The 14,237-nt window shown below is 60.4% G+C and overlaps 1 protein-coding gene across 2 annotated transcripts in view; it reads left to right on the plus strand.

The window, feature by feature from the left end:
- Nucleotides 1–8,305, plus strand: part of IQSEC3 (IQ motif and Sec7 domain ArfGEF 3) — a 97,892-nt gene extending 89,587 nt beyond the window's left edge. Inside the window, exons 12-14 of one of the 2 annotated variants that reach the window (XM_007469466.1) lie at nucleotides 1,373–1,465; nucleotides 3,814–3,863; nucleotides 7,598–8,305. In XM_007469466.1, the coding sequence (XP_007469528.1) occupies nucleotides 1,373–1,465; nucleotides 3,814–3,863; nucleotides 7,598–8,011 (557 nt within the window). In that variant the 3' untranslated portion in view covers nucleotides 8,012–8,305. Of the gene's footprint in view, nucleotides 1–1,372; nucleotides 1,466–3,813; nucleotides 3,864–3,945; nucleotides 4,021–7,597 lie in introns of those variants that run through there. The other variant, XM_007469467.1, reaches the window with a different exon arrangement.
- Nucleotides 8,306–14,237: the final 5,932 nt, after the last annotated feature.

Genomic DNA, 14,237 nt, shown 5'->3' on the forward strand with positions numbered 1-14,237 from the left:
ATGCCGAGCCTGTTGTATGAATTGTTGCTCCATCCTTCCAGGAGGTGAGGAGTATCATCTTCACGTTGCAAATAAGGAAACTGAGTCTAACAGAACTTAAGCAAGTTGTCCGAATTCACGCAGTCATTGACAGAACAAGACTGGCACCCAGGCTCCTCGGATGCCTTGCTTGTAATTAACAGCGCTAACTTCTCCAAAGCCAAGACGGCCCCTCTGGGGGGGAGAGAGCCACTCTCACTTCAGTAAAAATATTGAGTATTGCTTGATGGTGTGACTCGGGCAATCGGCACAAATGGTTCTGGTTTGGGGTTTGCAGGCCGGTGCCCCCAGATTACAGACGACTAGACAGGCAGAAAATGGGACCCAAGAGAGTAGCTTTAATACAAGGAACTCGAGTGATGTCTCCTGGAGAAGACGGACGGAGCAGAGATTTAATAACGGCTGTCAAATCTCCGAGGGTAACTGGCCGTTCTCCAGCAGCACCGAGAAAAGACAGAAGGAACAGGTTTACAGTCTAGAGAGAGGAACTAAAGCCGAGTAGCCAGACAGACCTCTACCGGGGCCTCGGGCGACTGGGACCTCCTCGTCGGGGGAGCTCAGCCAGCTGGCTGGACGGCACCAGCGGTGCTGAGGCTGCCACACCAAGTGAGCCTTTGATGTCACAGGAGCTGATATTTACTGAGCCCTTGCAACATCCAGGCCTTGTTCTAAGTGTCTTAACGTCTTTCCTCTAAATTTATTTATTTATTTATCTTTTATTTTTTTTTGTCTCCGTTGTGTCTTCGTTGCTGCGCACGGGCTTTCTCTAGTTGTGGCGAGCGGGGGCTACCCTTCGTTGCGGTGCACGAGCTTCTCATTGCGGAGCACAGGCTCTCAGCACACAGGCTTCAGTAGCTGCAGCATACGGGCTCAGTAGTTGTGGCGCACGGGCTCAGTTGCTCCGTGGCATGTGGGATCTTCCCGGACCAGGGCTCGAACCCGTGTCCCCTGCATCGGCAGGCGGATTCTTAACCACTGCGCCACCAGGGAAGTCGCCTCCTGTGATGCTCTTAATGACACTCTGAAGTGGACACTGCAGTCCCCTTAAGGGAGGCACAGAGAGGATAAGTAACCTGCCTGAAGCCACATAGCCAGGCAGCATCAGAGCCAGGATGCAGACCCAGGCTGTTGCCTCCCTCTTATCAACCTCTTGCACCTCCTCTCTGGCTGCCAGAACAGGCGCTGCCAGCCCCGGCATTGAAGCTGACGTGGAGTGGGTGCCGCGTGTTTGGGAGCCCCTCGTCCTCCTCCTGCCCTTGTCTCATTTCTCCTCTCCCCTCTGTGTGCTAGAGGTCGGGGTTTCTCTCCATTCACGAGCCTCTCCGTTCCCCAGGGGAGCTGGAGAAGCAGCAAGGAACGAAGACTCTCTCCTTCAAGGCCGGGGGAGCCCAGGTGGACCCACAGTCGAAGCAGGGATCGCCCACAGGTGAGTTCCAGACCTGCGGCCCTGGCCCGCGTGGAGGCCACTCAGCGCCCCTGGCCTTGGGGTCCTGGGGATTCGGGTGAGGGAAAGGCTCGTTTCCGTGGCCTCATCTGCTGGGGCTTTAGCAGTGAGACTGAGGGGGAAGGTGAGAGAGAAACGTGTCCACTTAGGAAGGTCAACGGTTCCCCCTGGAGGCATCAGGCTCAGGGCCCCAGTGCTCGCCTGTTCCTTCCGCACACCGGGGGTTAGGGCTGTGGGAAAGGGAAGCCACGTGAGGAAAAAGTGCCGTGTCTGTGGCTGGGAGCAGGTGAGAAGGCAGGTGGCCAGAAGGGTCTGGAAATCTTGATCTGCCCCATCAAGACCTTTCCCTAATGAGCCAACATCACTCTCTAATCCCAGGCCCGAGTCGGCACCCCGAAACCAGATGAACCTCAAACCCCATTTCTCAAATGATTTCTTCAAGCTGAATTTTCACTCCAGACAAGTCAAGCCGGCTTCAGATTTTGTACCACCTTTGGCCACGTTCTCTAGACCCGCTCCCACTGCCCCCTCCTACCTTCCCCCCTCCCCTCAACCTGCAGGGAGACAGGAAGAGTTGTCTCCACCCCTCACCACCCCCCCACCCCTGCTCCATCTGCCCCAAACAGAAAAGAATTAGGAGAGGTGGCATGAGAATTAAATCCCATCCCAGCAAACCCCAGCGAACCATCCAGAACTGTTCACTAATTAATTCAGTCGTTTATTCCTACATTTAATGAACACTTACTGAGTGCCTGCTGTGTGCCTTGTGCTAAGCCCTGGAAAGCCAGGGTCCCAGCAGGACGTCAGCTTGAGCTGAGACACTCCAGTGGGCTCCACGCTGGTTCCAAACCCCCGGTTACGGCCGTGGCGCCGAGATGCTCTATCAGCATCACAGGACTGGTCACACCAGCTGGGAGAAGAGATTTGTTTTCCGAGCAAGACTTGGGGCTCTTTTAGCTCATGGAGACCCTCACTGTGGTGTCTCCTCTGTGTATGGGTCTGACCTGCCACCATGCGTTCATAATTCTCCACCCGCCCTGGTTTTCAGCTGGCCCTTCATTTCTTTCTTTCCTTCTTTCTTTTTCTTTCTTTCTTCCTTCTTTCCTTCTTTTCTTTATAAATTTATATTATTTATTTATCTTTGGCTGCGTTGGGTCTTTGTTGCTGTGCGCAGGCTTTTCTCTAGTTGCAGCGAGCGGGGGCTACTCTTCACTGAGGTGCGCGGGCTTCTCATTGCGGTGGCTTCTCTTGTTGCTGAACGTGGGCTTTAGGTGCGCAGGCTTCAGTAGTTGTGGCACACGGGCCACAACTCTTGTTGCTCCGTGGCATATGGGGTCTTCCTGGACCAGGGCTCGAACCCGTGTCCCCTGCATTGGCAGGCGGATTCTTAACCACTGCACCACCAGGGAAGTCCTGGCCCTTTATTTCTACAAGGTCAGAGTACACGCTTGTTTTCACAGCTGTGTAATAGAGTCAAACCTCAGCTGTGATTGATTCCCGGACACCCTGCCCCACTCCACTCTCTGCAGCCCAGCCTGCCTCTTTGGGAAGCTGCAGCCCCTGGCCAGGCCCTGATGTGTATCTCCGGGGCCTTGTCTATCAGTTTCCTCCCCAGCTTCCGCTTGTGCTACAGAAAGCAGAGTGATGTGCACAGCAAGGGAACTAGCACCCTCCCCAGGGGTGTGAGAAATCAGAGGGGCCCCAGCCGAGGGCTCTGGGGTACCTGCTGTGGGTAGGGGTGGGAGTCAGGGGTGACTAAGCCAGAAAAAATCATCAAGCTGTCCCCGGGTGTCTGCAGGGTCCCTGGTGCTGTGCCAGGCCCATCAGGAAGCCCTGGTAGCAGTCAGAGCCATTATCAGCTATTTGTGCCAGGCCCTGCCCTGTGGCTCGTGCAGTTGAATCCTCACCACTCAGCTAAGTAGCAGGAGGAAAGGAACGTGGCCCCTCCCTCTCGGAGCCTGTGCCACAGACACAGAGGAGCCCCCTTTTGCTCTGGGAACCAAGAACCAAGGCCTCCTCACAACCAACCTGCACAGTCTGCATGGGGCGCTCTGACTGTGGGTAAAGGAAGGAAAAACGTTAGAGACCTTCTAGTCCATGAGGGCCCAGAGAGGTGTAGCATCTTGCCCAAGGTCACACAGCTAGTACGCGGCAGAGCTGGGCTCAGACGCCCAGTCCACTGCCCCCAGAGTGGTGGGGGCCCTGGAGTCTCCGGCCGCCGCATTGAATTGCAGGGAGGCTTGGTTGGGGGCTGCGGGGCGGCGGAGACAGGGCTTTGTGCGGGGACAGGGCCAGGTGGAGAGTGAGCCCTGTGCTCTTTGCATTCAAAGCCAAAAGGGAAGCGGCACCGGCAGAGAAGGCGGCGGAGAGCTCGGCGGAGGTGAGTGGAGGCCTGGTTGCCCAGGTGAGTGAGTCTGTGCCCCCTGCCTTCCTCTCACTGTCTCTGTTGTTTCTCTTCTCAGGTTTTAATCAATGCCTCCCCAGCCCGACTCACCATTTTACCAATTTCAAGAGATACAATTAAAAGTTACTGCTAGGGCTTCCCTGGTGGCGCGGTGGTTGAGAGTCCGCCTGCCGATGCAGGGGACACGGGTTCGTGCCCCACCCCTGTCCCGCCACTGATTATAGCTACTTACTCTCAGCACTTAGAGCAGCTACTGAGTGCCAGTGAGGAGCAGAAGCTCAGCTGTCATCTCAGCAGGAGAAGGTTTGGGAGGTCCATTCTGCTTGTCTTCTCGTGTTTCTTTCTCTCACCTCCACCCCACATATCAAAATTCTCAGCCTCCAGAGCCGTCTTTCATACATAGTTATTAGAAGGTGATCTGATTTAATCTGATGATCATGCATTCGATTCCTCCAGTTTCTTGATCTCTACACCATTCCCTTTTGGTTGTCTAGACAGATGTGGTCCCTTCATGATACCATCCTGGACCACTTTGTCAAAATCCTGCTTTTGTTTTCATTTGTATTCTCATTCTCCGAAATAAAAAAAAAAAAAAAAAAAAAAAAAAAAAAAAGTTACTGCTAGCATGGGTAATACCACTCTTCCAGCACCTAATCAAGCCACAGCGTCCCCTCCCATTCCCCAGCCCGCCCTCCCCGCCGAGCCCCCCCAGGCCGAGCTCCCAGACTAATGCGTGCAGATAAAGCCCCCAACGCCCCCATCACATCCCTCCCGCAGTCCCCCGAATCTGCCGCCCCGCACACTGCCGTGGTCCTGATGCTCCCGTATCAGAGACCAAGGTTCCCTCCTCCACATCTTGCCAGCCTCTGTAGCAGGGAGCCTGGCCCCTTCGAGAATCACCCCTTAGGTCTGTTGCCCGAGTGAGCACGGCAGGGCAGACCCTGCCCTCCTAGATGCCTCTGGGGGAAGTGGAGGCGGCTGGGAGGGTACAGTTTCCGCCCAGGACAGCTGGTCCACCTGGAAAGCTGGCCACGGGGCGGGATGTGCGGGAGGAGGTGAGGCGAGCTGGGGGTGGGGTTGTCTTAGGGCTTCTCCTGGAGGAGGGCGGGCAGCTGCTGCACCTGAAGGCTGTCCACGTTGGAGGGAGGGGACTGGAAAAGCAGCAGCAGCTGGTGCCTGCCAGGCCCCCCGGCGGCCACCTGGGACGGGGCATGCAGGTGCCCTGCAAGCCTGCTGGGCCCCAGCCCTCCCCACTGGCTCCCCTCGGACCCTGCTGAGCCCCTCACTCCTTTCTGCCAGGCCTCCAGGGACCCTCACTCCAAGCTGGAGGAGCCCCAACCTCGGGCTCTGAGGGAGGAGCCCTGCCCCCAGCCTGACTAAGCTTGGGGAAGCCCCGGGACACCCCGGGACACCCCAGCTTCTCCTCTCTCCCCCCCCACACACACCTGTGTCTGGAGGAGGCACCTTCACACGGAGGAGCTTCCTGCCCCAGCAGCTGACAAGCCCCCAGGGTGGGTATTCCACCCCCTGCCCCTCCTCTGCCCATCATGCTGCAGCTGCCCGTTCTCCAGCCTCGCAGATAGACACACGAAGTTACCAGCCCTTCCGTCTGTTCTACCAGCCCTGCCTGTGGCTTAGCACCCCCTGCCCGGGGAGGGCCGCGATCTGGGGACCGTTATCCCCTCCTCCCCGGCCCAGAGGGCCACGTGGCTATCTGCAAGGCTGCCACCCCGGCTAGTCCCAGGGCTCTGGCAGCCTCTGCTCGCCTGCGCAGAGGCGGCCTCACCGCCGGCCTCTCAGCTGGACCCTGAGCTCCCGCGTCCTCCAGCCCCTCTGTCCTTGCCTGGCCACCCCGCCAGCGGGCGCTTCTCCAGCTTGTCTGAGCTGTCAGGCCTGCTACCCATGTTCCATCTTCTCTCTCTCCCTCTCTCTCTCTCTCTCTCTCTCTCTCCTGTCTTTCATCAGCAGGGAGGTGAGAAGGGGGTCAGAGTGAGGGAATGTTTTGCTGTCACTTCCTGCTTTTCACTTACTGACCGGAGGGAGGTGCAGACAGTGGAGGGGGAGGGGGGAAGGGGAGGCAAAGAGGAGGCGCAGGGTGAGGCCAGGGCTGCGGCCACAGAGGGGCTCGGAGGGTCTGGACTGGGGCGGCCAGGCGTTTGCCTGGGGAAGGGCAGCTGTAGTCTGGGGGCGGAGAGCAGAAGGCCTGCCTCACTGTCTCAGGCCACTTTCTCCCAGGGAATAACTCAGAACACAAGCAGGTGGGGAAAGGAGCCGTACCCACCCCTCCCCAGCAGCAGTGGACAGAAGCCTTCTGTCCCAGTGAGGACCACAGAGGGCTCCCCGAGAGGGAAGTGGACGCAGTCCTGCTCTCGGCCCACCCCAGGGCTTGGCAGGGCACTGAGGGGCTCCGGGGCTCCTTTGGCTGATTGGGAGGCGGGGGAAGCTCAGGCTTACAACACACTGCTGAGGCTGGAGGTTGAGAATGGAGAGTAGAGCCTGCAGCCTGCGGAGCTTGGCGGTGGGGGCTTGTGAAAACCCAAGGGCAGAGGAACGGGGCTGGAGAGCCGAGCAGCCCACCAGGGCAGTGCCCGGACCCAGGAGGGGGCGTCCCTGAAACTGCACCTTTTGCCAGTAAACAGGGTCAGGATCTGCGGGCTTAGGGCTGTGAGATGGTTTAGGGCAGGGCCCCCTGGTCTAGACCTGGCCATAGGATCCCCTCCCCTGCAGCCTCGGTTTCCGCCCCCCGTGCACTGAGCAGCGGGCCTGGGTCGTGGTCCCCGAGGGCATCCTCAGAGAGAAGGGTCTCAGCCGCTCCCTGAAGGGCCCAGGTGTCAGAAGGGGATCGTGTGTCGTATCTACAGGCTGGTGAGCTGGAGGGATGAGGAATTAAACCCCTCTCCTTCCAGAATCCTCCTATTTCTTCCACCTCCCCTGCTAGCAAGAGGAGGCCAGGCTAGTTCCCAGTGCCCTCCATGGGCCACCCCCTCATGCCCCACCCAAGGGGGAAAGATTAAAGCCCTTTCTGGGTTCCCCCTCCTGCAGCCGGACGCATTTCTCCAGGGCCCAGGTTGGGCCAGAAGGGCAGCTGGGGACCTGGCTCTGGCCTTGGCCGCTCTCGAATGTGTGGGCGCAGCCCTGGGGAGTCTGGGAGGATGGGGCAGGTCCAGACCACCCCTCGGGGTCCCTGGCATTCCAGGGTTTGGACACCTTTGTGATTCACAGTGATGAGAAGGCCTCCCTTTAAAAACCCGGTGGGAGGGTTAGGGGCTTGCAAAGCTCCAAGCCACCTGACTCCTGACTCTGTCCCTGTGTCCGCCGCACACCCCTGGGAGGCAGGGCACAGGCAGATACCCCTGCTTTTCCAGCTCGAGTTTGGTGGGAAGGCGGGTGGGCGCCCACCCGGGGCCCAGGGCCACCCAGCAGGACCTGAGTCCATCGGTCCAGCCACCCATCCCACAGAAGGAGCCAGGCCGCTCAGGCCGGGGTAGAGCACAGCGTCTCTGGACTCCACCCAGGCTCAGCGCCTCTGCCTGGCAGCTGGGTGCCCTCTGGGTGGCGGAGAGATGGGCAGCGGGCCGAGGTGAGGGCTGCGAGCCCCCGGTGGGCACAGGGGCCGGGGAAGGGGGGAAGGGAGGCCCAGGGTGGCCAGTCCTAGCAGCTGGGACTTAGTCTTGTAACATTTCACGCTTCTCTGGCTGTTTCTAAACTAGGTGTCAATTCACAACAGGCTTCAAACGTCCCAGCACTACTCCGGGCTGGGGGCCGAGAGGGGAGCGCCAGCGCCAGACCTGCAGCCTAGCCCCTCGAGAGAGCAGCCCCCTCTGCTGCCACCACCGCCGCCCACAGCCCCCGGGACCCTGGTGCAGTGCCAGCAGATTGTCAAGGTCATCGTCCTGGACCAGCCCTGCTTGGCCCGCATGGAGCCCCTGCTGAGCCAGGCCCTATCCTGCTACGCCGCGTCCTCCTCCACGGCCCTGGGCGGCCCGGGCTCCCCGGTCAAGGCGGCCCACCAACCGCCCCTGCCCCCCGCCCCTCCCCCCTACAACCACCCGCACCAGTTCTGCCCGCCTGGCTCCCTGCTGCACCGGCGCTGCTGCTCCAGCGGCGCCAGGAGCCTGGTGTAGACTCGGCAGCCCCCCTACGCTGCTGTCCCAGGGGGCTGCGTCGGGGACCCACTGCCCCTTCACCCGCTGCTCCCCACGCCCGGCGCCTTCCTGGCTGCTCACCACTGTCGTTTCAGAGAGAGAATCCCAGTCCCTGGCACCTGGTTTGCTTGGCCCAAGCTTCCCTTGCTCAGTTGAGCGACCCTCCCCCCAAATCTGTAGACACCCCTCACTCTCCTGGGGCCCAACACAGCCAGGCACGTCCAGGCCTCCTCTCCCTCCACCATTACTCTGGCCACTTGGAACAGGGACTGAGGGCCTCTCCGGCTTCCAGGCCAAGTCTGCCAGGCGTGAGGGCTGGGTGGCCAGCACCCAAGCCTTAGACAGAAGGTGGTCTGGCTCACCGCCCCAGCGCTGGGTGCCACGCTGGGTGGTGGACAGTCAGCCCTGGGTCCCTGGAGCGGCCAGGTCAGGGGGAGGCATGAGGAGGGGGCTTTTTCTGCTGCCCCCCCACCCCGCCAAGCCCAGCAGTCTCAGGAGGCGACTCCTCTGCGCCCAGGGATGTTGGCTGTCCTGGCCACAGACTCCCCTCCTCCCAGGGCCTCTCCTGCTTGCTCAGGGGCTGGGGCGCTGCCTGCCCAGGGCTGCCGAGACTCCAGGAGAGCATTGGGAAAGGGGGGGAGGGGAGGGGGCCCAGGGCATAAACACATACATAGGAGATCCAGGTCCTCCCGGTATCGGACCAGAAACGGGGAGGGGCAGGGGTGGGCCCAGGGGCGAATGCAGCCAGCAGAGACAGGATTCCGGCCCAGAGCCAGGCACCCTCCTGAACGACTTCCGTGGTCTCCACGAGGGACATGGATGCAGAAGTGGGCGAGAGCGGCAGGAGCTCCAGAAGCCTGGCATGTCCCCTGCTGCCGTCCCAAACTAGCCCTTTAAGCCCCGCCCCCCCCACCCCAGAAAGCAGCAGGCCCGCCTGCAGCAGGGGGGAAGAGTCCCTACACCTTCAAAATCACCAAGGAGAGCCAAGAGGGCTCGCGGCCCAACCCAGAGCCCAGCAGAATCAGAGTCAACTTCTGTGCAGCCCCACAGGGCTCAGACAGCCCCGCCTCAAAGACCCCGGGGTGGGTACCCTTCCAGGGACTGTCAGTCCCGAGCCAGGCCGGACCCTCCTCTGGTCCTGAGCCGACAGCTCACTGCTGTCCTTCGTTAAGGTCCCCTTCCTCTCGGAGCCCAGGTCCAAGACCTCCCGAGAGGTGGAGGTGAATACTGATCGAGTGCGATCTAGAGTGCATTTGCTTCTCCCTAACCCCTACCCCACAGGCCAGCTGCGGGCCCCCGGGCCACTAGGAGGCGGGACTCCCCCTGCTCTCAGAGATTCCAGGTGACCTAGTTGCGTGTGTATGTGTGTGACCGCCAGGCGTCATTATGCTGTCCCCTAGCGAGTGTATTCTGGCCCTGTCTCCATCAGCCGGGCGTCCATAACGTGTGACCGCTTGCTGTCTCCTCCCCCCGGCCCCGCCCCCGGCCTTGTTGTCCCGGGCCCTCTCCTGTGTCTTTTCTGTCACACGGTCGCTCCGATCAGAGCCTTTCAGGGCAGAGCGGCTGACCGATGGGGCGCACGGTTCACACACCCGGTGCCCGAGGCCTGGGCTCAGAAGAAGAGGGGTGGCGAGTGTCTGGATATGTTTATGGGGTGGGAGCCATGGGGGTACAGTCCCAGCCCCCGGGCCCCTTGTCACCTGCTCACCCGGTGCCCCCCTCCCACTCTGCTGACGCCCAGACTTTCCAGATTGGGACCTGCAGGCGCCTCAGGGCTGGCACGTCCGTGGAGCGTCTCTCTGGGGGCCCGGATGCTCCGGTATCTCCGTGCCCTCCCCTGGGTAGGGGCTCCCCGCCGGCCCCGGTTGCTGCGGTGGCTGCCTTGGGCCCCACCGGCGGCACTGGGCGTCCTGGCCGAGGAATCACGCCAGCCCGCGGTCAGCAGCGTGTGCAGCGAATTCTGAGCGGCGAGGGGCTTGAATGCCCGAAGGCCTGGGGCAGGGTGCGGCGGGGCCGACTCACAGTCGGGGAAGCAAGGGTTCCCGGCCTCGGTGACTCCCCTCCCCTGACCAGCCAGCAGGCTGAGGTTGGGACCCGTCTGCGTGCCCGTCCCCAGAGCCGAGCCCCCAGACAGCTGTGACAAGCCTCGTGTCCTCCCCGTGGCTGCGGCCACGTCAGGGCCTCCATCCTCCCGGAGGGCCCAGCTGGAAATGCTCTCGGGCCGCCCGCTCACCCCCAGGCCAGGGGAGCCGTGGGGTGCTGACTGGGCTCCCAGACACAGCCTCCTGGGCACACGCGCAAGGACCCCAAGGTGGCCCCGCGATATCGACACTCGAGGCCTTACTTTGGGGACCGGGCCCCCTCCCGGTTTTATCCATTTAGCCCCAACTCCAGAATCAGGAGCGGGAGGTGAAACTAGCTCTCCCACCCACTTTGGGGCCAGCCCACTCCAGAGCTGGAGCTTGTCCTGGAAGCCTGGCTGCCTGTGTGCAGAGGCACCCACGCGATCAGCCCCAGGCCCCAGGCCCCTGGCCCCCGCCCCGCCTGCCCCCACAACCGCCTGCCAGACGTCAATAGGTTTCCCCGATAACCGTCGGTCCTTCTATCCCTGTGTCCTGCTGTACATACATCCTTGCCGCACCCCTCCCCCTGCACCCTTCCCCCCATCAGACAGCAGCCTCTCTAGGGAAAGGCAGGGCGGCTGCACCCAGCAACTAATCCAAATGGCAAATATTTTGTAACAAAATAGCCCAGAGGTATTTTATCTGTTCAATTCATAGAGTTTTAGAGATTATATTGAAATATGTCACTTGAGCAAACTGTGTCGGTTCTGTTTCTTTCAGTCTCCAAGAGGGGACTCCACCTCAGATCAAATCTTGGCGAGATCGCAAGGGCCCAGGGCAGCAGCTGGGCCTCCTCTGGCCACAGGGGTGTCACCCCTTCCATGCTACCCTGTGACACGGTTAGGGAGCCCCTTCCTAAACAAACGGGGCTAGGTGCCGGGAACCATCTGGTGGGCGGGCGCTGGGTCAGAGCTGGGGGTGCAGGGCCAGAGCATGACCCCCACCAACACACACACACACACATCCCTTCTAGCCTGGTAAGAGAGAAGGTTTCAGTGGCGACCAGGGCAGCTTTGGAGGGAGGAAGCACCACGACGGCCAGCGTACACCCCAACAGAGTGGGAGTCCAGGGGGCTAGGACTCCATCTGCCCCGCTCGGCTTTCCATGACGGAGGCTGAGGGTATGCTGGGGTGGCAGGGTCCTACTGACCACATTTGGTCATCAGCCTGGGGTGATTTTTCACCAGATGTCAGCTCTGAAGCCTGACCTTCTAATCACAGGGTCTGTGTTGAGAAGCCCCAGGGTATACCCTCCCTAAAGTGGAGGGGAACAGGCCCAGGTGAAATGATTGGCGGAAGATTGTTGGGAAAAGTCACAGAGCCAGAGTGGAGTGCAGCAAACATTTATGGAGCCCGAGGTGTGCCGGGTCCCCTGCTGGAGCTGGAAGGGATGCCAAGATCCTACAGAGGCGTGGGTGACTGTGATGCACCAGAGAAGACTGAAATCCGGGCTGGAGAGAGGCGCAGGGTGCTTGGCCGGCACTCACACCACGTGCCAAGGCGCACATCAGGCTCCATGGCAGGAGCCTGCCCCAGAGTCATGTCTCCTGGCAGCGGGGAGAGGAGAAGCCTTGCAGCAAAGCTGAGGCACCGAGGGAGAGAATCAAATGGGCGGGATGGCTGGTCCGGGGACACCTGCAAAAAGGGTATCCAGCTCTCCTGGTGACCAGACCTCTGAACAGAAATCCAGACAGCACCCCAGGCTGGGCCCCATTATCCCATTAAAGTGAAAAGGAACATGACCTCACCCTCCTTCCAGGAAACGGGAAATTCCAGGAGAAGCCTGGAGCCGGCTTTGACCTGTCCCATCCTGAGAACTTTCTGACCCAGGAAGCTGAGGCCTGGTCCCTCGAGAGCACCCCTGAGGGGACCCGGCTCAGCCCAAGCCTGGGAGAGGGCCTAGGGCCAAATGGGACTGCTGCTGTCTGTGTGGGGACATGGGGCGTGGACATGGGAAGGGGCACCGTTCTCCAAGTCTTCTGGCCTCGAGGCCATCTAGGAGGAGGGGCCAGCCCTCCGGTAGAAAGGCAGACAGCCTCTGGTGCCCCAGGCCCTCTGGGTCCACCCGTCATACCGATGGAGAGCTATGGTCAGTGCCTCTTTCTTGTAGTGACCCTTTAGACGGAGGAACCTCGGACTCATCAGCCACCGACTTAGAATGCTTCCAACAAGGGGGCCCAGGCTTCACAGGTTCTGGCTGAGAGCAATGGGCCAGAAGATGCCAGTGCTAGAACAGGGAAAATCCAACAAGCTTAGGAACATCTGGTGCTTGGCGTGCGCCCAGCACTGGTCCAGGGGCGGGGGATGTGCGGTGATGGGCTGAACAAAGTGCCTGCTCTCCAGGGGTTCATGTTGGGTGGTGCCGTCCAAAATACACAAATGGACCAATCTTTTCACACAGTGGATGGTGGTGCGATAGAGGTGATGGGCGGGGCTGGTTAGAGCAAACAGTCAAGGAAAGCCTCTGTGAGGCAGCAAATTCAACAAGGTCAAGGTTGGGTCTGGGGGCAGGTGAGCAGCTCAGAGACCACCTCTAGGTGTGGAATGAGGCAGAAACCAGGACAGTCCGCCATATATTTCCTGATATATAAATGTACTTACTTACTAAATCTTAAATGCATTTTAAAACCACCTGGACTTCCCTGGTGGTCCAGTGGTTGAGACCTCGCCTTCCAGTACAGGGGGTGTGGGTTCAATCCCTGGTCGGGGAGCTAAGATCCCACATGCCTCGTGGCCAAAAAACCAAAAAACATGAAACAGAAGCAATATTGTAACAAATTCAATAAAGACTTTAAAAATGGTCCACATCAAACAAACAAACAAACAAACTTGAAAAAAAAAAAAATAAAACCACCTTAACTGAGGAAATGATAAAATGGGCCTCTCCTAGGAAACCCAGGACAGACGGTCACCGGGCTCTCGGGAAAGGAAGGGAGGGTGAGCGGACGGTCGGGCGGCCCCAGCAGGCTGGGTGGCGGGAGCAGCGCAACGGGCCCACGGCAGTAGGAGGGCCTGGGAGACCAGCCCAGCAGCAAGGAAAGCTGCCCCGGCAGCCGGCAGCTGCTGTCCAGAGCGGCTCCTGCCGGGAGGATCCCAGCCCCGGCCTGCTGGGCCTGCAGTCTGCGCTGTCCACCTATTCATTGTCACCTCAGTCCAAGCGGACTCACGGACTCCCGCTGGCCATTCAGAAAAATAACAGGATGGACCCCATGGCCTATTAGCACCTGGTCCTGGGGTTGACGGCCTTTCTCGTCTCAGCATGAACTAGGTGAGGCTTTCTTAGGTTGATTCTCCTACAGCAGGGCTGGCAGACACACTCCTTTCCCCGCCTTCACAGACAAGGCTGACTGATCACTGCTTTCCGGGAGTCACCACCAATCACCGTATGTGGACACCCAGGATGAAATTAACGCTGAGCCACCTCGAGGGAAGGCATTTGGATGGGGCTGGTTTAGAGCGGGAGGTGCAGGCTAGGCTTGGGCTGAGACACCGGGGAGAGAGGCCCTTGGAGGAATCACACAGGGCCGCTCACGCAGGCCCATCATTCTCTGACCGCTCGTGGACGCGGCTCTGCAGGGACGTCAGCTCTGTCCCTGGCTCCCCACGGCCCTGACCCTCGGGCTGCTTCCTTTTAGGGCTCCACATGGCCCTGGCAACCCGGCAGCTGCCCGACAGCGGGTCCCCTCACTTGCTCCACTCACCTCCCACCTGCTCCATCTCCTTGGACCCCAGAGCGAGCCACTGAGAAGGACACGGCCACTGGGCCAGAGGCCGATCGGGGCGCCAGGGGTGGCCCCCTATCCCAGGGCAAAGCCTGGCCTGGAGAGGCCACAGCCAGTAGTGCTGGCCTTGGGAGAAACCCTCCCCGAGGCAAGTGGCCTGGAATTGCAGGCTGCATTCTTATCTGCACCCCTCCCCTCCCCAGGAAGGCAGCCGGGCCCAGGATAAGCCCCAGGCCCCAGCCTGGAGTCAGAATTGGTCCTGCCAGGAAAATTCCATTCTGGAGGAGGCCAGAGGAGGGATGGGAGCTCTCTCCTCACCCCCTCCTCCCCTCCCCCCTGCAGGTCTGGTGGCTTCTTTCC

Source organism: Lipotes vexillifer, unplaced genomic scaffold (assembly GCF_000442215.2).
Source record: "Lipotes vexillifer unplaced genomic scaffold, Lipotes_vexillifer_v1.1 scaffold395, whole genome shotgun sequence".
In the NCBI taxonomy this organism is placed as follows: domain Eukaryota; kingdom Metazoa; phylum Chordata; class Mammalia; order Artiodactyla; family Lipotidae; genus Lipotes; species Lipotes vexillifer.